The sequence below is a fragment of the Podarcis tiliguerta genome (assembly GCF_965153285.1).
Source record: "Podarcis tiliguerta genome assembly, chromosome: 7".
Classification (NCBI taxonomy): Eukaryota; Metazoa; Chordata; class Lepidosauria; order Squamata; family Lacertidae; genus Podarcis; species Podarcis tiliguerta.
The window spans coordinates 62,902,333-62,929,668 of record NC_139540.1 but is presented as its reverse complement, the minus strand read 5'-3'; the positions used below and the strand labels follow the sequence as shown (position 1 = coordinate 62,929,668).

The window sequence follows — 27,336 nt, the reverse complement described above, 5'->3', positions numbered from 1 at the left end:
GCCTCAATGATGCCCCTGGGAAGCTTTACCTGGGGCAAAAAAAGGAGCTGCTCCCCCCCCCCTCCCGCAGCTATGGCACTGGGTAATATGCTATTTTTTTTTTTGAAAAGAATTGTTGTGTCCAGAAAAGGGGGGGGGGTTGAGCAGGAACTTGGGGAAACTGAATTCCCTTACCTTTCTAAAATTAAATAATTATTATTTTTGTCTGGGGGGAGGGGCTGGAACAGATATTTAACCAATGCCTGAGCCAAATATAGATTGCCTACACCTGTAATCAATAAAGCTGTGGCTATTAATAATCCAGATCATTGTCTGCCTGTGTTTATTTATCACATCTTATGTTTAGCCACTTCTGTGGCGGTGGGAGCCCACAAACAAACAAACTTTGTGGTGAATTCCCTCACCTTTTTTCCAGAAAGAAAGAATGAATTAGGTAGGGCCAATCAGAAAGCCACAGAATAGTAATTTTAAGAACTACGATTTGGGAAATCGTTAAAAGGACATGCAATGAAATTCAACCAAGGGGAAGCAAGGAAATCACTTAATAATGTTAATAAGTGTAATTTTTAATAAGGTTACGATTTATGTTTGTTTTATGTGTCTGTTTATAATGTAGTGAAAATCAATAAAAACTTTTTTGGGGGAAAAGAAAGCCACAAAATAGTAAGCAAGGAACACTCTCCCCCCTTATCAGGATGGATAAATCAATAGAGGGAGGAACTGCTTTGGTATTGAAGCCTTAACAGCTACATGGCCAAAAATTAAAACAAAACCCTGCCCTATAGCTTTAGAAGGAGCAGGACGCTAGAAGTTGCCACGCATTTCAATAATTCGCCACTTTTATCACTGCCACATGGCCATGAAACTCAGCAAGCACCGCCTAGGAATTTCAATTTTACATAAAGGCTTTTAAGAAACGGCCATTCGCCACACCAGTAATCGCAGATACACCCGTGGAAGTCAGTGAGGCGGTGCAATCCTGAACCACCTCATCCCTCGGAAGCCACCAGCGAAGTTCGCACAGACTTGAGGCGCTCAGGGTTCTCCTCAGGGGGGAAACGCTACCCGCACTCTCACCGCCCCCCCCCCACTCACCTGGCAATTGAAGGCGTGATCCCGCACGCGGGCCGCGTGGCGGGACCGCTCGTGCCGCACGTGGCTCCCCTCGCACACCAGCACGTGACGGGGCCCCTCGCGGAGCCACCTCAGCGGGGCGAACATGCCGCGCCGCGTCCCCTTTCCGAGCGGCCGCGCGCGCGCCGAGGAAGCTGAAACCGGCCAATAAAAGGAAGGCGGGGCATAAGACGTCACTCGTTCGTAAGGGAGGCGGTCTGTGGGTTGGGAAAAAGGGGCGGAGGGGAGGAGGTACGCGCATGCGCGCTCGCTGTTAGGGAAGCGCTATCGCCGTCGCTTTACAAAGGTTGCCCGCGCTTGATTTTGGTTTGAGGGACGGTTGAGAGAGGGAAGCGGCTGGGTGCTGAGGAAAGAAATAAAAGCCCTTCAGAGTGAATTATGGGACTCGTGAAAACACAAATTCATTCATTAATTAATCAAAAATATATTATATTATATTATATTATATTATATTATATTATATTATAGTTCAGTGTGACTGTAGTTGACTCAGGGGTAGTCGCAATGCAAAAAGAACACAACTGAAAATGAAACTTTTTTTCTCTAATGACCTCATAGTGATGATATAACCTTTCAGGGCATTTATTTGCGCTTCGCCCTATGCACAATAAGGCTCAGGGGTCTTGAGCTGAACAAAGTTACATTTGAATAAAAGGCTGAACATTACAAGAGTGCACTCATTTGTGGTGAAAACGCCATTAAAAAGGGCCCAGAATCTGGAAAGCTGACCATATGGGAATTTTCCAGAGCTAATAAGAGTGCCCACATCTCCGAAACTTCTAGCTGGCTTGCATTGAAAGTTCATTATATGGCCAGTTTGTTGGAAGGAGTTATTGGTTTTGTTTTATTCTCGTATCCGCATGTATTTTGTGTTCTCATGTTGTATTTTTATGTTCTTCAGGTGAAGGGTGGCATATAAATTTAATTAATGATGATGATGAAACATAATAACAAAATGGTACGCCATGCCAATATTCTGTTGGGTTTCCCAATACACAGGTCAGTATTGCAGCTACAAAAAGGCAGGTTTTCAGCTGGTCCCTTAGCTGGCTGATGCATTGATGGTAGCAGTCTTTCTTTTCTGGAGGCGGTTGCCAGGCAACAGCTCCTTCCCAGGTCCACTGAGGAAATGGAGCAGGGCTGAGCGGCTGGAACTTATTCATCCCATGTTAGAACTTCAGCACTCATCAGCTTTATAATATCCCTGCATGTGTCTATTTGGTGCCTAGGGTTGCATTTCAAATTACGGTATTTCCATCCACCTACCTCATGGGTAGGGGACGCGGGTGGCGCTGTGGGTTAAACCACAGAGCCTAGGACTTGCCGATCAGAAGGTCGGTGGTTCAAATCCCCACGATGGGGTGAGCTCCCGTTGCTCGGTCCCTGCTCCTGCCAACCTAGCAGTTTGAAAGCACGTCAAAGTGCAAGTAGATAAATATGGACCGCTCCGGTGGGAAGGTAAACGGTGTCTCCGTGTGCTGCTCTGGTTCGCCAGAAGTGGCTTAGTCATGCTGGCCACATGACCTGGAAGCTGTCTGCGGACAAACGCCGGCTCCCTCGTCCTATAGAGCGAGATGAGCGTGCAACCAGTCGGTCACGACTGAACCTAATGGTCAGGGGTCCCTTTACCTTTACCTCATGGGTGCTGCTATGTGCACCATGCCTAGGTGTGTGTGTATATCTTGGGCCTCTTATAACACAGATGGAAACATGGCTATTTCTGTTCAAATGTGACTTGGGGACCTTTCTTACCGTACGACTGCAGCGCTCCCTTCCCCTGTAAATCGTTGTCCAGCCTATTGAAACTTAAGTCCCCTGCACAATAAATGCACCATTCTGTTCTGTAGAGCACCTAGCGTATTGTTTTACATACACGTTAGACCAAAAGTAGTCTTGGCAATATGCAATTGCTGGATTCTGTTCAGTCATGAGTTTGCTAAGGGGAGAGAATGGTACTGAGGAAAGACAGCCAATGGGCATAGGGCAACTTTCGAAACCGGAAGCAAGTTAAAACCCTATTCGTTAACCTCTTTGGATCACATAAGCCTAACATGGGGCTGTTGGAGTAAAATAAGATTATGCCACTCTGATCATTTTAGAAGACGCTGAAGGACAAGAACGTGACAAATCGATGATTTGCCTGCCTGCCAGTATTTACTCAGCTCTTTCTTCTGAAGTTACATCTCCAATCAATGTCTCTTTTATACGCGACTAAGACATGTTCTCTCAGGAGAGAAAAGCAAAGTGTTCCAGGTAATTGCATCTTAACAGCAGAAGAACATTATACTTAATGTTTGTGGATACTGGTTGAGGCAGGAGTTACCAAGTAACAGTTGCACATATTTTCATATGTGACAACAAAAGGGAATAATATTTTTCATGGAACATCTCAACAAAAGTTATAGGAAATATAGGGTAAAAATAAATAAGCTGTAACTATTGGCATTTATATAACACTTTGTGGGAGCAATTCTGTGCACAAGAATCTGGTGTGAAGCAAGCTGGTGTAAATTAAACTAGCATAAAGTTACACCAGATCCAAATGCTATTCAGCAGTAGAGCTGCTGTTCTGCCTAAGCCCGGCAAAGGGAAAACAAGCCTTTAAAAATGTTGTGTGTTGGGTTGCTAGGTCACATGACCAAGCTGAGTTGGGAATCAGTCAGCTGAGACAGAGATCTACTGCACCCTAAGCTCCTCCTCCTGGTGGATCTTGCCTTAGGATTGTCCTCTATGCGTATGAAATGTGTTAGGATTTTTGTCTCATTTAGACCCACAACAACCATGTGAAGTACTGGTAGTTTATGTTGGCTGTGAGATAGTTTGATAATTAAACAAAAGGCACTCATTGAACTTTATAACAAAAACTGCAACAGAAAATCCTGATTTGGATTGTGGCCATGGTATAGCAGTACATTAATATTAATAATTAATATTAATAATACCATGGTATATGTATGTGCAAGCCTTTCCCCTGTGCTGTGGCCCCTGTCCAAATCAATATTGTCTGTTTCCTCCTCTGTGACTAACATCAGTAACAGTAGCCAATGTAGACGGAGCCTCAGCATAAGGGAAGGCTATTGCCTAAAATGATGATTTTGAAAGGATTCTATTTACTTACTAACATTGTTATATATGCCAAGTATTTCCTCTGTGTATTTTTCAGCCACGGGCACATTCTTACGGCTTTCTTACTGCTTGAATACTAAGAAGTATATCAGATTGCAGCACAGAGCAGAAAACTGAATTAAAGGGTAATGTAATTTTAATTTTCATGCATTCTGACTAATCTGTTGCAATTAAGGGCATAATTAAAATCTAATTATATAAAATTTATTCCTATACTTTAAATGCTTTATTTTTCACTGTACCATTTTGGAGTGCTATATTAGTATTCCAAGCATTTGTGCTTCTAATTATTTTCATACAATTACTTCGGTAAAATGAAACCTATGTGTTACATTCAAACAGTTGTTCATATAAAAGCCTGAAGTACATGGTGTAGTTATACTACATTCTAGCAGCCATATATTCCAGAAGTAATGAAGGTACATATATCTAAGTAATGACTCTTAATTTCAGGCTTGTGGGTTCAAGCCCCATGTAGTGCAAAAGATTCCTACATTGCAGAGGGTTGGACTTGATTATCCTTTTCTTCCCTCCCAACTCTTCAATTCTATGATTCTATACTAGTAATTTCTATGATCTCATTTAGTTTTAGCAATGTTACAGCCTTAGAAACTCCAAGACCATTTACTAGTGTCAAAGGGACCCCTGACCATTAGGTCCAGTTGTGACCGACTCTGGGTTGCGGCGCTCATCTCGATTTATTGGCCGAGGGAGCCGGCGTACAGCATGACTAAGCCGCTTCTGGCAAACCAGAGCAGTGTATGGAAATGCTGTTTACCTTCCCGCCGGAGCGGTACCTATTTATCTACTTGCACTTTGACATGCTTTCGAACTGCTAGGTGGGCAGGAGCAGGGATCGAGCAACAGGAGCTCGCCCCATTGTGGGGATTCAAACCGCCGAACTTCTGATCGGCAAGTCCTAGGCTCTGTGATTTAACCCACAGTGCCACCCGCGTTTGCTGTAATTTAGCAATGTCAATGCAGGCAGTGGGATCTGCCCTATATCTTCTGCTGTGAAGCAGATGCAAATCATTCATTTAGATTCTCTGCAATCTCTTTATCATCTTTTAGCACAGCTTTCACTCTCTTGCCAGCCCATGGAATGCAAAGTACCAGCCTCCAGCTGCTCCAGCTTCTTCATTTCCTTGGCATTTTTTTAAGGAACTGTAAGGATGGGGGCAGTTGAAAGGGCACACACTAGGCAGGTGCCAAACTGGTTTTAGGGGCATATCTAACATGTAGGCTTTGTCTGATGTATGCTCAGGGCTTCATCTCTTTCAACTGCTACATATAGCAGTTATTTTCTATTGCTATTTTATTCCCCTCTGACCACCTATAATTAGTTTCTTTTCATTTGCTTTGTGTTAGCCCTCTCTTCTCCAAGCCGTGTTCTCATTTATTGATTTTGCGGGGCTATTATCTTTATAAAGAAAGACTATACAATGTAAAAGTGACAACATTAATATCAGGGTGTGTTTTTTTTAATACCTACCTACCTATGCAGTGGCTAATCAAGATAGAAGTGTAATTGTACATTTTTCTTCTTTGCCAGCCGTCCTTCCAAATTAGCTGACTTAAAAGTAAACTATATGCTGTAATTTGCTGGGAAGGAAATGAAATGGGTAGTCTGACTTTTATTCCATTTAGTTTTGATTAAGCATGGCAATGTAGTCCCAGGTGATTGAAAAATAATTATCCAATTTCTGGCTGCACGCTCAGAGCAGTATTCAGGTTTTCAGTGTTCATACTGGCAATTTAGTTGCCAAAGGATTTTGCCGTTTATGATTTAATTAAAGATCTCTAAGCTGTACTCTGTTCTCATTTATATTGGTACAAAACATCTGGGCAGTGGAGTTCTCAGTGCATAAAGCAGCATCAGTAAAAGTGAATAAAGCAAAAATTCAGAGAACTTAAAGCAGTATGTTTTGAATTATGGGGGGCTGCATGATCTTGCGCTGCAGCAAAGATGGCCTCCACTGTGCCGCTGCTTGTACATGTGCAAGCTAGCTAGTACTTTGACAGCTCACCAGCCTAAGTCTGGGCTATAAAACAATTTGCATTCATGTTGCTACCCTTAACAGCAACAGTTAACAGACAGGTAAAGGCACTGAGCAGTTCTCAGGATGCTGATGACTTTTTTTGAAGTATGGCATCCATTTCTAACTTTCTCAAATGAAAACAATATGGTCTGGCATCCACCACATACACATGGCTGGCTATTGAACAATGCACTCCATTGTTGAAACCATCTTGTCCTACTTGAGTGTGTGCAATTTGTTACTGTGTTGGAGGGATTTAATTTTGTAGCATGTATTTACTGAAACATCTTTAAAACTAACACCCCCCTACAGATTGGTGGATTGGGCTGGTCTCAAGTAACATACTCTGGAGTTCACTTCTGAACCAAATTCCATTTTGGAGGATGAGCAGTAGCCTATCACAGGATGTATCTGTGTGTAGTAAATGCTGCAAACTTAATAAAGTGAATGTGCATGCAATAATGCCTAGATAGACCTCAGATGGCTGTGATTTTGATTTAAGGTCTTTCTTTTCTGCTCCAATATCGTTTGCAAATATTGTTTGCAAATAATATGGAAATGAGTGCTAAACGTGTGCTATATTTCAGTTTAGTTCCACTATATCCCATTATTAGTTTCAAACACCAAAGTGTGGCTATGATTACAGCCCTGATTCTAGATAACAGCATCAGGCTTAGTTTGGCATGTGGTTTAATTTGCGCCAGGGTTTAGCTCAATGCTGTTTTTCACAGACAAACTTTGACCTGCATATGTGAAGTAAAAATACAGTGAGTCTGAGGATAACACACACTTCCACACTTCCTAACAGAGACTCATCGAGTGGTAGAGTTGGAAGGGGCCATACAGTCCAACCTCCCGCAATGCAGGAATCTGAGTTAAAGTATATGGTCACCATTGAGGAACAATTCATTCAAGCATGTCTAGCCATAATAGGGCATGCACTCCAGCAATAGAATATCATTTACAAACTGGGTGGCCATGAAGACAATATACAAATCCTGTGACTGTGAAAGATGCCCATCATTTAATCGCAATCGCATGCAGATCAACAAGCAGCCAAGTTAAGCTTCTCTGCTTGACCAGCTGCACCAAAGGAAGGCAGGGGGAAAGAAAGCTTTCTGGACCTGAGATAATGACTTTTAGATACATTTTAGCTCAGCGCGTCTTCAACTCTGTACAGAGTCTTCAACTCTGTACAGTACTTAAGTTAGGATTGTAGTGGTACCATTTCTAAGGCACTGACTGAAATAGTTGCAGCTTTCCCCTGGGCATTATCCATCGAAGTTGCCAAAAGCAGGCGAGGAAGGAAAAAGGGGAAGCTGCCTCAGGAACAGTTTCCTGTGGCGAAGAGAGGGCTGCCTCTGACATTTCATTTCCTCCCTGCGCCAGGGAGCAGCCCAAACGGAGTCTTACTACTGCTCGGCAACGCCACTTAGGAGGAGGGGGAACTCCCGGTGGGCGTGGCGGGGCCAAGCCTCCTGCAAGCCAAAAGCATTCTAGGACTCTTTCAAGTCCGGATTCGAAGGGGCGCTTCCCCCTTTTACTTCTCACCCCCCCCCCGCCCCCGCCGCATACACACCCCGAGGAAAGGGTTAGGCACGCTCCCCCGCCCGGGACTGCGAGAGAAACAGCTACGTGCTTTGTAGCCTGTGGCGAATGTCTTTCCTGACTGGTTCCTGTGGGAGGTCCCGCCCCGCCCCACACTTCCCCGAGGGTGGGGAGGGAGCGCAGGAGGCAGGGAAAAGGGGGCGCGCCCCCTTCGCCCAGCGCGCCACGGGCTTTAGCGAGCAGCCTCGCAACTGCGACAAAACGACCCTGCTTGGAAAGCGGACCGGACCCCCCGACGGCCGCCGCTCGGATGGAAACTTAGGAAGGCAGGGCGGAAGCCCCGGACTCGGCCGAGAGCGAGCGAGGCGCCGCGTCGGCGTCATGCTATGGAGAGCAGGGGTCCCGCGGTGCTGGGCTTGGGGCAACTGCTAGCTTCCTTCGGCGAGCGCCCGGCGGCTGAGGAGGTCGCCTCGGCCGCGCCATGGCGAGCGCCGGGCAGCGCGGAGGCGGGAGGAGGAGGAGGCGGCGGCAGCGGCAGCAGCGTCGTCGAGCGGGACTGCGCGGGGGAGAAGAAGAAGGACCTTCCCGAGGAGGCGCTGCTGGAGTTGCGCCGCCGTCGCGGGCGCTCGCTCTCCCTGCCCGCCAGCCCGACGCTGGCGGCCGCGCGGCTCTTCCCGCGGGGCCGCCTCGAGGGGGACAGTGACGGCGACCAGGACGACGACGAGGACGGAGCGGGGCCGTCGGCGTCGGGGGGCGGCAGCGGCAGCTGCTGCACCAAGTGCAAGAAGCGGGTGCAGTTCGCCGACTCGCTGGGCTTGTGCCTGGCCAGCGTGAAGCACTTCAGCGCCGCCGAGGAGCCGCAGGTGCCGCCCGCCGTCCTCTCCCGCCTGCAGAGCTTCCCCATGCGCCAGAAGGACTTCGAGGAGTTCAGCGCCGCCCTGGCGGGCCTGGGCGCTTGCGCCGCGCCGGCCTTGCGCCCGCTGCACTTGCCTCAGGCGCTCCAGTTGGCGCCGCCGCCGCCCGACGGGCCCGGGCGGCTGCAGGGCCAGCGCGTGTGCCTGGAGGAGGCGACGGGCACGGCTCTGGCCGGGGCCCCCACAGACGTGCGCGGCGTGGTGAGGGTGCTCGGCTGCCCGGGCCCCAAAGAAGTGACGGTGCGCTACACGTTCAACGAGTGGCTCTCCTTCTTGGACACCCCCGCGGCGCCGCTGTACCCGCCGCCCGCGGACCCCCCGGAGCCCTGCAGCCCCGTCGAGCGCTACCAGTTCACCCTGTGCCTCCCCCCCGGTCTGCAAGAGGGCACGGCCGTGCATTTCGCCATCTGCTACCGCAGCCAGCAGGGCGAGTACTGGGATAACAACGGCGGGGCCAATTACACCCTTAGCAGCCCGGAAAAATCCGCGCCTCCCTTTTATTGACACCGACGGGGCGCCCGTCAGCTTGCCTTCCTCGGTTGCCAGAAAAGCTCGGAGCAAGAAGCCAGCTGTGCTTTGCCTCGCACCGCGTGCTTTACAGCCTTCCGAGCCCCGCGATGTCCAGGAACTGCCATCACCTTGCCTTTGTGCCTTCCACCCCAATCCTTTGGAAGCGGATCGGGGTGGCCAACCGTGCCTTTGCACTTACCTTAGCCTCGCTGCAGCCAGCCTAGTTCAAGTTGGAGCAAAGGGGAAGCCTTGTAGGGCATCAAGTGAGAAGGAAATGTGGAAATCAGGGCCTGACAATGGGAGAGATAAGGACAAAGCAGCAACCTGAATGTTACCTGCTTTCTGCTCCAGACAAACACTGATATGACCTGGTGTCTATAACTGGGGGAGTGACTGATGCTGTGAAACATCCCTTTTTGTGGGGGGAAGTATGCCCCTCTGGAGCTAGAGAGTGGAATTTGCTGTTCTGGAAGCTTGCAAAAGGTGGGGTGGGGGGACCATTTCTGACCTGTGCCTTCCGTTATTCTTGTACAGGAAATGACCTCTGAAAGCCAAGAAGGATGCAATTGAATTACAGAAGCCTCTCTGAGAACCAAGCAAACAGAGCTGTTCAAAATACACATGCATGGCTGAGTACTTCCCTGTTACAATTTGAATACCGAGCCTTTTCTTTACACTAATAAACTAGACGCACTTTGTCTTCCACCAAAGGGATAATGTGCTCTTATTTTTGTAACACAGATGAGGACCTTTTGGCAGAAATCTTAACAGATATTGGCCAGGGGCTTGACGAAGAGGGTTTTTTTTTTGGTCTGTTTTTGAAAAAGGGAACTTTTGTGGCTACTTGTTTGTTGTTTTTGTTTGCACTGGTGATTTTAGTCTTGGTTCCAGTCACATAGCATGCTAACAAATTATCACTTAAAGCACATCATCACATGTGGGCTTTCAAGGTCTAAGAAGGTGTGAAATGTCTGTCTACTAGAAAATCCACACTGGGATGTAATAGCCCTTTAGGAAAGGTGTTAAGAGTTCTGTGACCAAATGAAAATGAAGTCAGAGCTCCAGAACTTGCTGTAGCTGTGTAGAAGAGGGAATTTCGGCAGGTTTGGGTTTACCTGCTGAAATTCATCCTTCTCCACAACTATTGGAAGTTCTGGAGGCCCGCCTTCCTTTGTATCCAATCCCGCTTATGTTTGCTCCCTGCTTCTGGCTGGATTGTAGCCGCTGCCAACACACAGAATTAAGCTTTTTGCAAACAGTGGACACACATGTCAGGGTTTTGCAAAAGTTGATGCATGCATGTGGTGGCGGCAACTGCATGTATCTAGCTGGTAGTGAGGAAGGCAAGCAGGATTAAATAATAATACTCCTTAGCTGGACTACTGCATAGCTGTTGTGTGGATCATCATCCTTGGTGTGTGCAGATTGACTACTAGGTGCTTTAAAAATGTAAACCCACTCAGTATTCCTGAAGCTTCTCTTGAGATGACATACCTGTGGCAATAGCTGCTGAGAGAGCAAGCAACTTTCTTTTGTGACCCTCTTCCTCTGGATGTCCCATCTCTAACTTGGTTGAGTCCTTTGAAGGGCTTCTTACTTTGAAACTTAATGCACTTTTGCAACCCTAAATGGTTAAAAAAAGCCCCAACAAACACAAAAGCTAGCTGCAGCCTTGCTACAACTCAGGCTGTGAAGTGTTTAGTAGGAGCAATCATTCTGGGAAATTAGCTGCTAAAACAGGAACAACTTGATGACCACTTAATTGGTGTCTTTGGGACTACTATTAACTAAAGTGGCCGCTGAATAGCACCTTTAGAAGCCTGTCTAGCAGTCAAATTGTATTAGGGTCTCCTCTCCAGTCATGATAAAATGGTCTAATGACTAAAAGTGACAATTAATTGATTTGCCTTTCAAGGGCAAACTCATTTCTTAGCATGCTCTTTCTCACAGTATTCACTTTCTAAAACTTGGAATGGTAGGCTCTTTCCTGCCTGGGATTTGGGGAAAATATTGCTGGCACCATTTCTGATATTTTTACTTTTCTTCACCCTTCATAAGGGTGTCAACCTTAGCATTCTCTTCTCAAGTAAGGTGACTCGGCAGGTCAGTAGTATGAAACATCTGCCGTGTTGTACCTTGAGGGATCCTGTATGGGTTTGTATGAATGCAATAGACTGGCATACCCTCCAAGGTGAAGGGAGATTTGAGCAGGGGTAAACTTTGCAGAGCCATGTTTGGGTTTATATATGCCTCACTTTGTCCAGTTGTAGCACTGTGCAACCACAACTTATATAATGAAGCATCACCTTAAAGGTTGCTTTAGGAATGTATCTCTAGGAGATTAAGGGGCACTTAGCATTGTAATGAACATGGGGTTTGTGGTGTGCAAGCATTAGTCTGAAAGTCTCACCCAGGCATGGCTCCCAAGTGCCACACATGCAGCGTGTTTTCAGAAGCTTGTCCCTAATTAAGTTTTATTCCCTGTTGTATATGTAGCAGTTGAGAATTCCTTAGCTCAGTGGTACGCAATTGGTGGCCTGTGGACCCCAAGAGGTCCACTTAACCCACCCAGGGGTGGTCCATGGCACCATTCACATAACAAAAGCTATCACAGAGGTATCAACATTTTCAAAAGTAAGGGGTCCATGGCTTGGCTTTTGAAAAACAGGCGGTCCACAGTACACTTAGTTAATTGAGAACCATTGCCCTAGCTGCTTCTTGGTGCACCAGCTACGCAGAACATAATCCTCCTGGGCTTAATATAACTTTACAAAATAATAATTTGGATTCTTGTTTGGAAATTTTATGAAGTGTTTAAAGTGTTAAATGGCTGCTCTTCCCCCTTCATTTTTTTATTTTTTAAACGGAGAAGCTGACTGTGACTCCTACTGTAACCTTGGACTCTGCAGTTGATAACTGTTGGGGACAAAAGTTAAAATGTAGTTGAAGCCTTCCAACTGCAGGGCAGTGGGACAGAAGTGTAGGGTGTCTCTGTGTACATGCCAAGAGCAACACTGCCTTTCAGTGTACTTCGAAAAATACTGCTTTCTTCCAGCGAGAGTAGCAGTTTTCTCAACATTTTGGAAGAACTCGTTCTGGTCACTTTTTGGGGGGGAAAAATACTATATTGCAGATGCAGAGAAACCGTGCAGGGTTTCTATTTTTCTTTAAAAACTAGTTTCCAAAATGTATTAAATTAAACGTAGCAATGAATAAGCAAGCACGAGTGCACAAATTCTCCTGAACACCACACGTTCCTTTTCCTTGGATAAAAAACTGATACCATGCCAAAGAGCCCGCAGTGAGTCACAATGCGGTCAGCATAAACTTTGACGCTCCTACCACCTTAAGTGGTAAAGATGCTAGGTCGTGGGGGATGGGGGGAAATATATATATTTTCCCACGGGATAATTTTTTTGTATACCTGAGAGCCAGTGGAAGACATAGGTGACTGTTTTGTTTAGGAAATGTGATACCTTTTTTAAAAACCACACAGGGCTTGAATAAGCACTTTTAGAAATGTAAAATTAGGTAGCCTTTGACTTCTTGCCAGCTCTGGTGACTTAGGGTGCCTTTTCCTCTGCCCCCCCCCCCCAAGATTTATTTCCATAAACTATTGGGGGTGGGGGGTGGGGAAGAAACTACCGGTAGTTCTTACCTGAGATATTCAAGAGGGAGTGAACAGAGCTGTTAGCCGATATGTCAGAACTGAAAACTGTCTTGAACAAGATCATTCGCCGCAAGCAAGGAGCAAATCTCTAGCATGCTATTCTGGCCAAAACTGGTAAGAACTGGTTTTGCACACTGTAGAGTTCCTCCTGTATTTGCTGTGAATAATCTTTTTGGAACAGCAGTCAGAGGAGACCGAGGGCCCGGAGATATCTGGAATTGTGCACAGTATTCTAAATATGGATTGCATTCTGCGTGTAAATGACCCCCCTCTCCTTCCAGAGGAATGTCAAATATGCTTCTGTTTTTAGTGCCTTTAGAGGAATATGGGGAAGGGTGAGTTGGGTGGGCGAGTTTTTTTTGTTTCTGTTAGACATGCTGGAGGAATTCTCTCGGTTGCTTTAATAAGCAAGAATTGTAAACCTTGATGAATAAAAATGCCTTTTCCTGTGAGTTAATGAGGTTGTTTGTCTGCTACGTACGACTACATCCATTTTTGTCTTCAGTGTAATCTTTCTTGTGTGTATATCTATCCCATAACTGCTGTACAAACATAACCAGATTGTAGAGGAGAGGAGATTTTCAAGCACCACAACCCTTTGTTCAATAAAAGGCTTATTGGGTTGGCAGCCTTAGATGTTTCTTTCAAATGGGACTCAAATTAAGCAAAGGTTTTTGTTTGCTTTCATTTGCTTTTACCCAAGATGGTTGGTTCTTATTTTCTTAAGTTAGGACTTCGGTGTTAACAGATGTTGAGACATAGAATGAAATAATGGGACCAATAAACTTCTGCCCCTTCTCTATGCCTGAGTTTGCCAAATTCCCCAAACATACTGTCTAGTTCCTAAAAGTACATCTCAAGCTCTTTGACTCTTCTGAAATTTGGAGATTTTAAAGAAGTTAACTCTTAAATGTTTAGACTCATTTAATGTTTTCCTTTTTTTTGGCAGGTACATTTCCAGATGTCTGCATTTTGAGTGCTAGCAGAGCTTACTCTCAACTTTGCTAGTGTGTACCAGGTCTGGAAACAATAAGAGATTTAGCAACCATCTGGATTAAAATAAAAAAGAAAAGGAAAATGTGTATTAAGCCAAAACAAATATTGTATATTAAAACTTCAGTCTGGGTTCTAAAAGATACTGCAGCTGGTTAAAATCTTATTTGAAGTAAGAGGCACCATTTAAGTGTCTGTCCTGCAGATGTCCTGAAGCTAAAAGTGCCTTCAGGGAAGTGCCTTCATTTATCAAAAACAAAAGAAAATGTGAAACTATAGAGACATGCCAGGCATTTACCCAGAAACTATTAATGCTGTATTGACATTTTCTGTCATGGTATCATGTCTAAGTAGAGGTTAAGCTGAAAATGGTGATAGCAGTAGGCATGAAGAGGCAAGTGAAAAGCAGGGTTGCTTCTATTTTAAACAACTAGATTTGTTTATTTTACAATGCTTAAGGTTGAGTGCAATTTGCCCATCAATTGTAATCTGATCTTGGCCATGTGTATTCAGCAAAACTGCTGAATATAGTTAGGACTGTGTAAATCGACTTATGGCTTTTTATGCGTTTCTGGTGTGGCTTTCTGTGCCACTCCCCATTATCACAATGTCAGCAGCATATGGTAAGAAGAGAAATAAAAATGGATGCTAAACATCTTAGTTTGGGGTGGAACATGGGATCTTCTGGCTTATGTAGAATCTCCATCTGCCCAAGTAAGCATGTAGGAATGATGTTCAATTGATTGAAACCATTGATCTCACTACTCGTACAAGCAAACTATTGGTGGTTGCGTTCGGATATCAGCCTTCCAGGGCCGTCTTGCCCTGGTGCTAGGGGTGCGGGGCTCCCCGGTGCTGGGCTCTCAGGGGCACCAGGCCGAGAATCGAGTCCGAGGAAGAGCCCGCCCATCGGTCAGAGCGCTGTGGTGGGCTCTTCTGCTGTGGGTGGCTCTGTGCTGTGAGTTTGGGGGCCAGCAAGGCACTGAGGCGGCTGGCCGGCTCCGCCCTCCTGCGCGCCTGGGACTGGGCAACTTGGGGGGGCGGGGCGCCGGGCAGATCTTTGCACCCCGGGACCGCATATGCTTAAGACAGCTCTGCAGCTTCAATGAAGGCTTCTAGGATACCATTAACTTGCAGAACATCACTATCTTCAGGTAAATCCATTCTCTCTGATGAACGGTAGACACAATAATATACGAGCTGGCTTTGTCACTCTTCCCTAAGCTGCCCTACGTGTGCCTGCCTGGAAACTGCAATTACGCTTGTCTGGAGGAGGTTCTGCGATGCCTGCTTTGTAGAGGAGTCATGTAACTTGCATGGTGGAACTGCTTAGGTGCAATAGTTAAGAAGCCTTTGTTTTTTGTCATTCCTTTAGAAGCATGGCTAATTCTGTGTCATGAGATCTGTCCAGCTGAATGCTGGTAGCGACGCTGTAGGAACTCAAGGCTCTGTAATTAGTATAGGTCTGTATGACAGGAGACGAAACCTATTGAATGCAGCTTGGTGGCCATGAATGCACGCCAAGTGCAGTACACACCCAGGTTTACTTAGCCCTGGGTATTGTGCCAAGCACGGTTGGTGGATCAGAAATTCTTTGGAACATTCCCATAAATCTAGCAATTGTGGACATGGCCTATGAGGTTTAACTTGCTTTCTTAAAGGCTCTCCATGCCTTTTTTTGATTGGACTCTCAAGCGCATGGGAGCAATCTGGTGTCTACAGATGTAGCAGATTGTTAATCATGTTTGCTAGTAAAAAGCCTGGATGTTTTTTGTAAGTTTCAGAAAATTGTTGTGTTCTTTTGACCTTTGAAATAGCAAATAGCCTAATTTTGGTGCCTGACATTTCAGCAGAGATTCGGACTCGATAAGGAGGCTGATAGGATCAGCAATATGTTCGAAGCAACTCCTTCCCTTCTCCCATCCCCTCGCCACCACCTTTGTACAGTGCTTATCAATTGATGAAAAAACCGGAACATTTCTTGTTGCTGTAAACAGGGGGCTGGGGGGCGGGAATCTCTTCCTCATATGTCTATAAAGAAACCAAATTTCTGGTGTCAACTAGTATGAGGATCCAAGAGCTTGGGGAAGGAGGGGGAAGTATTGATTAAAAACAATGCACTTGAATGCTTTACTGAAGAGTAAAGGCTGAATGCAGTCGAACTTGCTTCTAGTGGTTGTTTCATAATCTTGTGCAGCTTCTAGATCCCCAGCTGAAGTGAGAGCGCTACTTATAATGCATAACACACACAATATATTTTCACAAGGTCCAATGGTGTCCGATATATATATATTTTTTAAGTCTATGGTCATGGAGTTCACAAGGTGACAAGCAAATGATGATTCTCACCATGCTTGTAACCTCCTCAGAAGCACTGGCTTAACTATTGGGAGGCATACTGTTAAGGCTAGATGTACCTTTAGGTTAGGTTTGATTTTTAAAAACACTAGGTGGGCTGTATCCCATTGGCCAGGCCTCTGCCTCATCACTGTTTTCATGCCTGGTGTCACTGTTTTCTTTTGGCACTGTACATGTTCAGTTTTGTATGAGAATGCCACACAGCTGCCGTGGCAGGGATTGTGTGCATAGGACCCACCTGTCAATTAATCTAGCATCACCCTGATGTCGAGGGAAGTGTTTTCTTTTATGTGCGTGGTTTGAAATCAAACAGAACAAAGGCGCAGGAATTTGCAAGTATCAGTGATCAGCTGACTGGTGGTGCCTACAAACTACACTTTTGGCAGGGAGCTGCATGTTTACCTGCCCCATTGTTGACCTGGTGCAGCTTGGGAGGGGGAGCCTTGTGGGCCAAACTGCCCTTGCCACTGCTGTGATATGGCACACCAAGTGAATACCCGTATATTTGTAGCCTCTGGAAAACACAGCACTCCATTGCTCAGGTGCCGGAAAGCAATCCTTTTAAGTTGTAAATTTCATAGCTCTTCAGATGACGATGTTTAAGTAGATTAAGCCCCCATGGAATTTTGAAATGCTTAAGCAAAGTCCAAACTGCCTGCAGTGCATGAACTTAGTAAAAATTGATCTAGGACTGCAGTCTTAACTGCATTCTCTGAAATAAGGTCTCTTGAAATGGTTTGGAACAGGAGTGGGGAACAGATGTTGCTGAAGGACAGCTGCCCTCAGCTCTGGCAAGCATGGCCAATGGCCAGAGATGTGGTGTGGGGAGTTGTAGTTCAGCAACACAAGGAGGGTCTCAAGTTCCCACACCTGGTTTTGAGATTGTCACAAATTCTACACTGAATTCCCCAAGTTGCAATAAATATTCATTTACCAGTTTCTGAGCTAGGTGAAAAGACATTAACTTGAGTAGCAGAAGCAAGCAAACCTCAGTTTATGGAATTTTATTGGCAAGAAAACTTGATATAAGCAAATAGTGACACTCAGACATGGCAACACATTGTTATCATCTTACTGGCATATTGAAAGCACGCTATGAAAAATTCTGGACAGCTTATGTTAAGACTTAGTGAACAACGTGGAGAAACAAGACAGCTCAAATATACATAGAGAATACTATATGTTCAAGTAAAAATCTGTGCGTGTTCCAGAATACTGAGGCTGATCCGCCACTGCTACAGGCAAAGAAGAGTTCATCCACTATCAGACGTTCTGGGGGCATTCGATAATTAACTTCTCCGCTGAATAAAGTTGACCAATGGTGACCTAAAAATAAAAATAAAAAAGCGCTGTAACTTTTCCCACAGTTTTTCTTACAAGAAGGGAATGATGAAAGCACAAAGAATAAGCACAAGATGATCATCTGTGTTGTGTTTAGTCTAAAACAGCCTAGCAAAAGCACAAATCATACTTAATGTTTACTGATGTGGAAGCTGCTTCCCTGTTGTGTTTTGGCATCACAACTCGGTAAAATAGGTTAGGCAGAAAAAGAGAGACTTCCTTGTATGTATACTTCATCGTTGAGGGGCTTTTCTAGTAACAATACTCGTCACTATCACACCAGCTCAGCAGCAGCAGAGCAATTAATGTTGTGTATGCTTTACACATTAATATGCAAACAGAGCCCCTGTTCACATGTTCAAAAGAATACAGGGGAGTTTAAACCGAAGATGGGGTGCTGTGCCTTCTGGCTCATCGTCTCCACCCCCAACCATCCTGCATTGAGCAGAAATGTAGAAAGGGGGTTTGGACGTGAATTTAGTGCTTGCTGCCTTGTGCTTAGAACCCTGAAAATGCAAACTTATAAGCTCCCTTCATACCTTCCTGCTCATTGCTTAGCTCACATGCTCAGCTCACACAGGTCAACGCTTCCCCTCCACTTCAAAGCCCTTGCACAAAATTTCGAATATATAAACATGGCTGCACAACTCGTGCCCCCCCCCCAATAACACATTCAGGCAATCTATGATGTTAAAACACACAAGGGGTGGGGTGGGCACGGTGCTAGCTTCGCCCCTTTGCCACATTTCTATTACTTGCTTTGAATTTGGGGATGAACTTGTTAGGGGAGCCACCTGTACTGCTGGAGGCTCCGTGTGCTTTTGAACCCTGGAAAACTTGGGTTCTAAGAAATGCAGGGAGCCTTCATCTACAGGAGTCTCTTTCCTCCTTCAGGAGTTTAATCCTCCAACTTGCTGAGGTCAAGGAGGATGGGGAGGGACAAGGACACAGAGCTGGCTCGCTCATCCCCACAGCTCACCCCTCCCTCGATGTCTCAGCACTGAAGAAGAATGCTTGAAGAAGGCTACTAACACAAATCAACCACGAGCTAGTTTTCAAAGTCTAGTGGCTTTTATGAGGCATCTTTTCAACGGGGATGTCTCCTTGGGAATCCTATTTTTGCAGAGTGACTGACCTGGCCCAAGATGCACAATAAAACGATTGGGTTTTGGACTGGGCTATTCATCATGAGGGAAGAGTTACGGCCCATTGTTAAGGCAAGACTGGTTTTCTCTGCAAGGAAGCATTCTGCTCCTTTAGTCCCCAGAAATGTCAACAGCAGCCTATGAATTACACCAGCAGGCAAAAAAATAATGTTTGTTGCTAACATGCCTAAACAGAAGTCATTTAGCTTCATAACAAGAAATTGATTGTCAAATCCTAGATACTTGGATTTAAATTGAATGCAGCATCTGTCAAACAATACCATAATAGCTAGTAATTATTTCTGCAGCAAAATTATTACACTCCACTAATGCACTGTATTTTTTAAAATAAATGTGACAAAGATTTGGCTCTTTAAAAACACAGTAATTATTCAGAATGAGAGATCAAGGCCTGCAGCTCAGTGCTGATTCTTAAAGAAAAAGCACCTCCACTTGAATTATATTGTGAGTTCTTTAGCATCTATTTGTGCTTCTGCTGCATCCTTATCAAAGTCTCTTTTTTAGTCTCATGGCAGCAAGTGCCTCATACCATTTCAAATGCAGCCATACCTTGGTTCTGAAACACCTTGCGAGCCTAACGTTTCGGCTCCCGAATGCCGCAAACCCAGAAGTGACTGTTCCGGTTTGTGAACGTTCTTTGGAACCCAAACATCTGACGTGGCTTCCGATTGGCTGCAGGAGCTTCCTGCAGCCAATTGGAAGCCACACCTTGTTTTCTGAACGTTTTGGAAGTGGAACAGACTTCCAGAACGGATTCCGTTTGACTTCTGAGGTACGACTGTACTGTTTAGCTGCATTGTTTAATTGTTCTCTTCACAAGGAGAATCCAAACTTCTCCTGTGCTGCATTTCCCCGCGGTTCCTTGCCACTTTCTCAATGACTTTAGTGCAGTGCTATTACTTAAAATAACTGCTATAGTTGTTCTTCTGACTGCAGTCGTCTGTATTGCTGAGAGGAGCAGTGGAGAAGGACGAGGGTATTGAGACCTGAGGCCAGGGTACAAATCCCACCCCCCGCCATGAAGCTCATTGGGTGACCTTGGGCCGGCCAGTGTCTCTCAACCCAACCTACATCAGAATTGTGGGGGATTAATTGGGGAGGGAGAGAGCCATGTAGATCACCTGGAGCTCCTTGGAGAAAAAAGTGGGATGGAAATGCAAAAATAAACTTCACAAATCTCAAGCTATCTTAAAAAAAGGGGGGGGGGTCAGAGTTCTGAGTGCATATTTATCGTGAAGTGGCTGGATACTGAGAAGTGGTGGGAGGCACCAGCTGAACACCCAATGGAAAAAGGCTCAGAGCCCAGGGTTTGGTGGTGGGACGACAATGAGTGGTCAGAGGGAGAAGACTGGGAGGGGGAGATGTCAGAAGCCAAAGCGGTAACAGGGTTCAGCGAGCAGGAAGAGTGTAGCAGAGAGCAGCCCAGAACCAGAGGCAGAAGAGGAGGCTGGAGAGGAGGTGGGCCAAGAGGCAGAGATGAGTCAGGCTGGTGAAGAAGCCAAGGGGTCTCCTCCTCCTGCTGTGACCAGCTCCTTCCAACACAAAGAGGAGTGAAGAGGGTGGAGCAAAAAGAGAGGCAAGACGAAGGAGCCTCAGGTTCCTGTGGAAGGACCCGGGGAAGGAGGAGTTTTGGAGAGTGGTGGGGACCTTCAGTCCTCGCAACTGCCTCATTGGGGCAAGACCTGCTGGGATGAGTTGCTATGCTCACTAGGCATGGCTTCCTGAGCTGACCTTGCTTCCTTGAATAAAGAGTTAACTTCAGACACCATGTGATTTATTACTGACCTGCTCCTGACAATATTCCTCTAAATAGACTATGCCACTTTAGACTGCAGATAGTGCGGTATGAGAAAATGCTATTTTCCATGTACTTGACTTGTGAGGTTTCCTTTTTAAAAAGAGAGAAAACAGGCACACCACAGGTGATCATTCTAGCCACGTCCTCTCTTAGGAGAGAGGGCTAGGGGCAGGATATGAGAGCCTGGTGGGCCAGAGGTTCCACCACTGTTTCAAAGAACAAATAAAGCAAAACCTGCAGGGAACTTTCCCCACTGAGCAGCAGCAAAACACACAACTACACCCTGTTGTGCAGTGCATTACATTGCCACATTCTGTGCATGTGGGAAGAGCCTCACGCACAGAAGCGGAGCAAAAAGTAAGGCTCTCATAAACTGAGCTGACTGCTCACGAAAACACGGGCAAACACCTGAATCTGCTTCTCGTCTAATATTCGCAGAGCATAATCTTTTGAACATAGAAATTAAGGCCAGCTGCATGTACATCTGCACTGGCAAGCCTCTAAGAGGACCCAGAAAAAGCGGGGGCATCACTACCTGTGCTTGTTAACCATTTTCTTTGTTTATGCTGGGGGTTTTGTGTGGCTAGCCAAAAGCAGGAATGCTGGATTGCCCAACGTAGGCAAGGGAACACTACATTCTCTCCCAAGTGCACTGCCAGAATGGAGAGCCAACAGATCAGATGTTCAGGTAACTGTTGAATTTGTAAGAATAATAAACCAAATAAAACCCAGCTCAGCTGATCAGCTGGGTATTCAGCCAGGGAAGGGTATGACCAAATGTAATCATTCTTTTTGCTGACAGCTGTGGAGAGAGGATTTTCATGCAATGTCAGCCCAGCACCTTTTACCATTTACTTTACTACTAAGCTTTCCAATGTAAACGTAGCAGAAAGCGCTCTCAGTTCTCTCAATGGCATAAGTGATCATGCACGTGGTCCCACCCCAATTCATTTATTCAGCCCCATTCTGTTATTCAGAATGGAGCTTGTAATTTGTTGTTTTAAGATCTAGGCAAGTTGCATACAAATGCATTTCCCCCCAACGGGATGATGACTGCGGAACTGTACATTCACATGCACTTCTTTTAGTAAATAAAAATGGTGAATAATAGTAACCGAGCGAGTTTTGCACAAAAGATGGCTTTACACAGTTAACAGAGTCAGATGGCAAAAGAGTTTTATACAGATGGACTGTAGAATTAGGAGCTGTAGGTGGTGGATGAATGATACCCAATATCCAAGCAGGACAGGGTGTGTGGCGGTGGGGGAGGGGGAGAAGAGTCCTCCCTGCAAACAGAGAGCTAGCATGTCATGGAGATGAGTTCAGATCAGCTTTCTCCATTGTCTGCTGGTTTTTGTCTCCTTGCATACAAACTGTGCCTGTATTTTAAGGTCTTTGGAGGGCACCTTTCCCACAGTTCCAGTAACATTTGAAGTGTGACTGGCAGGGTCATTTGAGTGGCTTTGCTTGAGCTCTGGTACTCCCTTCCTTTGTTGTTGTTTAGTTGTTTAGTCGTGTCCGACTCTTCGTGACCCCATGGACCAGAGTACGCCAGGGACTCCTGTCTTCCACTGCCTCCCGCAATTTGGTCAAACCCATGCTGGTAGCTTCGAGAACACTGTCCAACCATCTCGTCCTCTGTCGTCCACTTCTCCTTGTGCCCTCCATCTTTCCCAGCATCAGGGTCTTTTCCAGGGAGTCTTCTCTTCTCATGAGGTGGCCAAAGTCTTGGAGCCTCAGCTTCAGGATCTGTCCTTCCAGTCAGCACTCAGGGCTGATTTCCTTCAGAATGGAGAGGTTTGATCTTCTTGCAGTCCATGGGACTCTCAAGAGTCTCCTCCAGCACCATAATTCAAAAGCACTCCCTTCCTAGGAGGGCCTATTTAGCCCCACTCTCTGATGGTCTTCTGGCAACAGATGGAGACCTTTTTATTTAGACAATTACATGGAACTGAGCTCTTTTTGGTTTTGTTTTTTAACTTGGTTGCCCTATATACTGATTTGGATTTGTGTTGCATTCAATGCCGTTAGCTGCCTTGAGCATGGAGACGTGGAAAGGCAGGATATACCGTAAATTTAAACAATAAATATACAAGCATAGGGGAGCAGTCAAACAGGCATTTGCCCATTGCAACCTAAAAGAACACGGTCCAGGAAAAGCTTTTACCACTGGATTCTGATGAGAGTTTAAATCGGCCCTAAGTGGCCTGCTTCCTTTTAAAGAGAAGAGTGATGGATTGCAGTTCCAGTTTTGGCAGGTCTCTTGTCTTTGTGTTCACAGCACTTTACTAATGGGGGGCGGGAATCCCCACAGGCCTTTTGGACCCCAACTCTTGTAGGTGTTGTTGGCAAGGAGAATGGCAAATGCTAATTTCTGCTTCCCTAGCAAGAGGATGTTTTTTGTATTTTTACAAGGGTTCCAACTTTACTTTTCCTGGCAGGACGTCTCTTCCGTCTCAGCGTTTCCATAGAAACAAATGGAAAAACCAAAAATGGGGGGAAAGTCTTCAAGATCATAGCCGCTGGAGAGCTGACTGCTGCTTCTCTAGGATCAGAGTGCTTAATGTATTTAGTTGCCTGAGTCCATCCCTCCTATATTTTTCGGTGTCAATTTTATGAACTCCCCTCCTCTATGCCGATTGAAATGAAAATACGATGAAAAGTTGTTCCAACATTTAACATTGGCAGAAGCTGGGACTTGGCAGATCCAAGCACAGCAACTGCTGAATTTCTGGTTTACTGATTTTGGCCTAATTAGAGCGAGCCAAACTTGATGCCTTTATCCTCCCTAAACTCCCTCTCCAGAATTCCTCTATCATCCTAATACCCCTCTCCAAAATCCTGCAAATTTTGCTATTTGCAAAATGAGGCTGTCGCTTCTAACTAATAACCCAAAACATTTATGCAGGCTTATGCAAACATGATTTGTGAGCATAATGGGACGCATAGCTAATTTTATTCCAAGAGAAGGGAGGTCCAAAATAATTCTGAAGTATAATCTGGACCATCTGATTGAATGAGCAGTTGTAAAAACAACAACAACCCCAGTTTCAGATTTGTTTTTATAAAATGTCCATGGGCATATAATGATACAGAAATGAGTTTGTCGCAGGTTTGTGCTTTGATTGCTACAGAGAACCAGGCAGTGCATGGTGGACCCTGAGCTTTATCTGGATTGATGCCGTTTTAAAAAGCACAGAACTTCTCTTTGGCAACCATTCAAAGTCAGTCAATGGCTTTGTTTCTGTGCTACTCTTTTATTGGTTTTCACTCCCTTTGTCGTATTTCCTTGCAAGTTAATTTATGGCTTCTCTAGGGCCAATTTTTGAGTATTTGGGGTGTTTCTGGCTTTTCAATTACAATGTTAACAGCCATGGCAAAACGGAATCAGAGAGGAGGTGGCTCAAGGAACCAGCTGAGGTTCCTGATAAGGCTTGTCAAACTCCTGGATGGAATGTTTCAACCACTAATTTAATCAAGTGCCTTCAGGGTTCGGATGTGGCGGTGTGGAACCAGTCTGCAGTTGTTTAATGTTAGAAATATGGGCCTACAATTGTTTATACAGATCATTTATTCCTGTAGTGCTCTGTTTTGTGGCCTTTTGACCCAGATTAAGATATTCTACTGCCTGAAGTGGAGCCCAAATGTTCCCCCTCTTCTATCACTAGGGCTCACTCTGCAGCATTCAAACACCAAATTCCTGGCTTCATCTATTTGATCTCTAACTCCCAGCATGCCGAAACAGATCACTCTTCCCTGTTGCCTCATAGAGTTGGCCCTGAAATATTTAGGCTGATTCACATATATTGCACTTCAGTTGATGACTGCAACCTGGTTAAACATAGAACCATAGAATTCTGGAGTTGGAAGGGTCCCTGAGGATCATCTAGTTGAACCCTCTGCAATGCAGGAATATGCAGCTCCCCCAGACTGGGATCGAACCTGCAACCTTGGCGTTATCAGCACCACACTCCAGCCAACTGAACTATCCAGTGCAGCACCACAGAGAGGAATAACGCAACAAAACAGTGCCACCTGTTACTACCTCAAACAAAACATTTGGCTCACACGTTCATCCAACCCGTCATCAATTTCTATGCTATATTGCTGCATGGTTATCTGCAGAGATGTGCACAGTTACACTTCTTACCCATAACATTTCTGTTTAACCTCAAATGGCAGCAACGTAAAAGCTATTTAGAAACCAGAAACCACCTGCATTCTCATCAGCTTATGACACCAGTCTTAAATAAGCTAACGCTGTGTTTCATTGCAGTTCTTTTGCTACACAACTGTCTTTTCAATTTTTCAAATGACCTAATTTTACTTACTTTCTGATGTAGAAAAGACATTATGTTTTGGCAAGCTGGATTTTTTTTAATAAATGTTATTAAGGTAATTTGCACTCAAGGAAAGTCTTCCTAAGCCGAACAAATAGTGTCTCCTCTAAGGAAAAATTGACTAGGAGGAAGCATGAAAGTAGGTGCTCTAAGTGGAAGTGATGGAGGTATGAACAGTTCCTGCCCATCAAAACGTAACCCCCCCCCCCCGGGTGGAAAAATTGCGCCCAAAATGGGCAGCCTGCATTGCAATTGCAAATTTGCTTCCACCCTTGTCACACCTTAAGTGCCCCAGTCTAGTTTAAGGGTCATTTTCAGGCAAGGACTTTGCTTCCAAATGGTTATTTTATGGGTTTACACCCAATGACACCACAGAAAGTGAACAATAAATGCAAAAATAAAATAAAACTGAATTTAATTGTAAAGTGGGAAACCTAGCATATTTCAAGGTAGAACAAAACATTTAGTTTGAAAGAAGCTTCTGTTTAATACTCAATGCTCACTGCTGGAGAGCTTGTTTCAGCTCAAAACACATAGGATTTGCTGCTTTTATGAATACTTTCCAAATTGTGCACCTAGTCTCATTTTCTTCTGGTTCTGATGGAATGGGTGCTACCCTGTCACTGTGCTGCTGCTAGCAGTGGACTAAGCAACCCACACGGCTCAAACCACCCTGAAACAAATGAGATGCTCAAAACGGAAATTGGAAGTCTCCAGTTTGCAGGGAGAAACTGCCCACCACCCACCTGCCAGATGCACACACCAAATGCTTACAAGCAGCTGGCCTCCCCGGCGATTCAGTCCAAGCTGCTAGGTTTGCTATCAAATGCCTCTTCAAGGGAGAGGGAGAGGAAAACATGCTGTTGCTCTCAGAGTCTGTTTGCTCAATGGTGTTGCAAAGAGCAGTCAAAGGCTTGGGAGCATTGACCTCGAGAGCCCATGAACATCAGGTTCTTTTTCTGTACAGTCAGTCTTTGTCCTCCTCTCCAATTGCCAATTGCAGAGCTGAGGTTTCAGGGGTCTCTCCACTTGTCCTTGGCAACTCAACTGACCCCAACAAACAGAACTGACAAATACAGCCACTTCAGAATTTATTCTGCATTTCACGCCACGCCAGAGGTAAAAGGCTGGGTCATCCATTACCATAGTCATGTTTTTTTGTAATTAAATACAGATAGTTATTTGTCCTTATGGACGCAAAGCGAAGCTAATCAACATGATAGAAAGATGTGTTGAAGCAAGAAATGGCAAACCTGTCCATTGGCCATTCTGGCTGGGGATGATGGGAGCTGGAGTCTAACATCATATCAAGGGCCACAGCATCTCCATCCCTTTTCTAATGACTCAGAAACAAGTTTCTCTAATCTCATGGTTTCTAATGACATTTCATGAGTGTTGCAAAGCTTATCCCACGGTTGATCTGCCAACGGACGTGGCGATTTAAGAAAAGCAACAATTGTAACTCCACCCCTGCCAAAAACTCTCCACAACAAACTCCAATGAAGAGTTAGCAAATGATTTGCACATCACCTCCAGCAGAAGGAACAGCAGGTTCTACTTGGATGTGAGTTGGTACCTCAAGTCCCAGGATTACTGGGTTGAAATTATCCTGCCCTTCTTGCCATCACTGAACTGGATGAAGACTCATGCCTGTTACCGTGAGACTTGGAGACTGCCAGAAAGCAGGGAGAAGTTTTACTAATTTCTGAGTGTCTCTGAGAAGGATGCGGGCTTTTCTTGACCCTGTCCTCACTATGTTAGAAAATCCACTTGCCAGTGGCGAGCGAATGAGTGCTTTTGAGGACCGTTGGGTTTGAGCCATCATGACTCTCAACAACGCCTTCTAAGGAGGTGGCAGTTCCAGAATCTGAATGCAATTGCAAGAAAATGATCCCTCTGCTCACTGGCACAGCATTTCCCACCAACTAGGTTCCAAGAAAATCTTTCCAGACACGAAACACCACCCCCTCCCTCCATCCCAGGTCAAATCTGAGAATCTCAAGTTGTAGCTGTTTAAAGGCAGGGAGAGACAGCGTCAAAACCCAGTAAGAGGCCCAGCGGGTGGACATTGGCTTCTTTCCAAAGGTCAAGCTGTAGGGATCACTGCTCTGGGAGGATCTGCACAGATGGCAGTAAGTAAGCGGCGACAGCAACGCTGCCTGTTGTCCCCTTAGGAAATGAAGGGCGACTACTAACATGGAGCCCCTTCATGGATCACTGCCTTGCCGTGGTGAAGGGGCTTGAATAACTCAGAGAAGCTATGAGCTATGCCATGCAGGGCCACCCAAGATGGACAGGTCATAGTGGAGAGTTTTGACCAAACGTGATCCACCTGGAGCAGGAACCGGCAAGCCACTCCAGTATCCCTGCCAAGAAAACTCCATGGACAAAGACAACAG

The 27,336-nt window shown here is 45.4% G+C and overlaps 3 protein-coding genes and 1 long non-coding RNA gene across 15 annotated transcripts in view; 2 read left to right on the top strand and 2 right to left on the bottom strand.

Moving 5' to 3' along the window:
- RPP40 (ribonuclease P/MRP subunit p40) overlaps window positions 1–1,234 on the bottom strand; it is a 29,175-nt gene extending 27,941 nt beyond the window's left edge. For all 8 annotated transcript variants that reach the window (XR_014513386.1, XR_014513387.1, XR_014513388.1 and 5 more), the window contains exon 1: window positions 1,096–1,234. Coding sequence is in view for 1 of the 8 variants with exons in the window: in XM_083449596.1 (XP_083305722.1) it covers window positions 1,096–1,221 (126 nt within the window). In the remaining 7 variants the exon portion in view is untranslated. The remainder of the gene's footprint in view (window positions 1–1,095) is intronic.
- Window positions 1,235–26,073, top strand: LOC310681673. Of its 5 annotated transcripts, none has more exons than XR_014513495.1 (5): window positions 1,387–1,420; window positions 2,036–2,133; window positions 3,234–3,387; window positions 4,298–4,385; window positions 6,612–6,728. It is a non-coding gene; the product is annotated as an uncharacterized lncRNA (long non-coding RNA). The 5 variants fall into 5 exon arrangements; XR_014513492.1 differs by lacking the exons at window positions 1,387–1,420; window positions 6,612–6,728 and adding exons at window positions 13,891–22,089; window positions 22,471–26,073 and having other exon boundaries at window positions 1,607–2,133; XR_014513493.1 differs by lacking the exons at window positions 1,387–1,420; window positions 2,036–2,133 and adding an exon at window positions 1,235–1,317.
- On the top strand, window positions 7,805–13,569 carry PPP1R3G (protein phosphatase 1 regulatory subunit 3G). Its single transcript, XM_083449603.1, has one exon. It carries the CDS (start codon window positions 8,234–8,236, stop codon window positions 9,263–9,265), a length of 1,032 nt encoding a protein of 343 aa, XP_083305729.1. The 5' UTR covers window positions 7,805–8,233; the 3' UTR covers window positions 9,266–13,569.
- LYRM4 (LYR motif containing 4) overlaps window positions 17,282–27,336 on the bottom strand; it is a 57,862-nt gene continuing 47,807 nt past the window's right edge. The window contains exon 3 of the mRNA XM_083449727.1: window positions 17,282–17,618. Coding sequence (XP_083305853.1) covers window positions 17,556–17,618 — 63 coding nt within the window. The 3' untranslated portion in view covers window positions 17,282–17,555. The remainder of the gene's footprint in view (window positions 17,619–27,336) is intronic.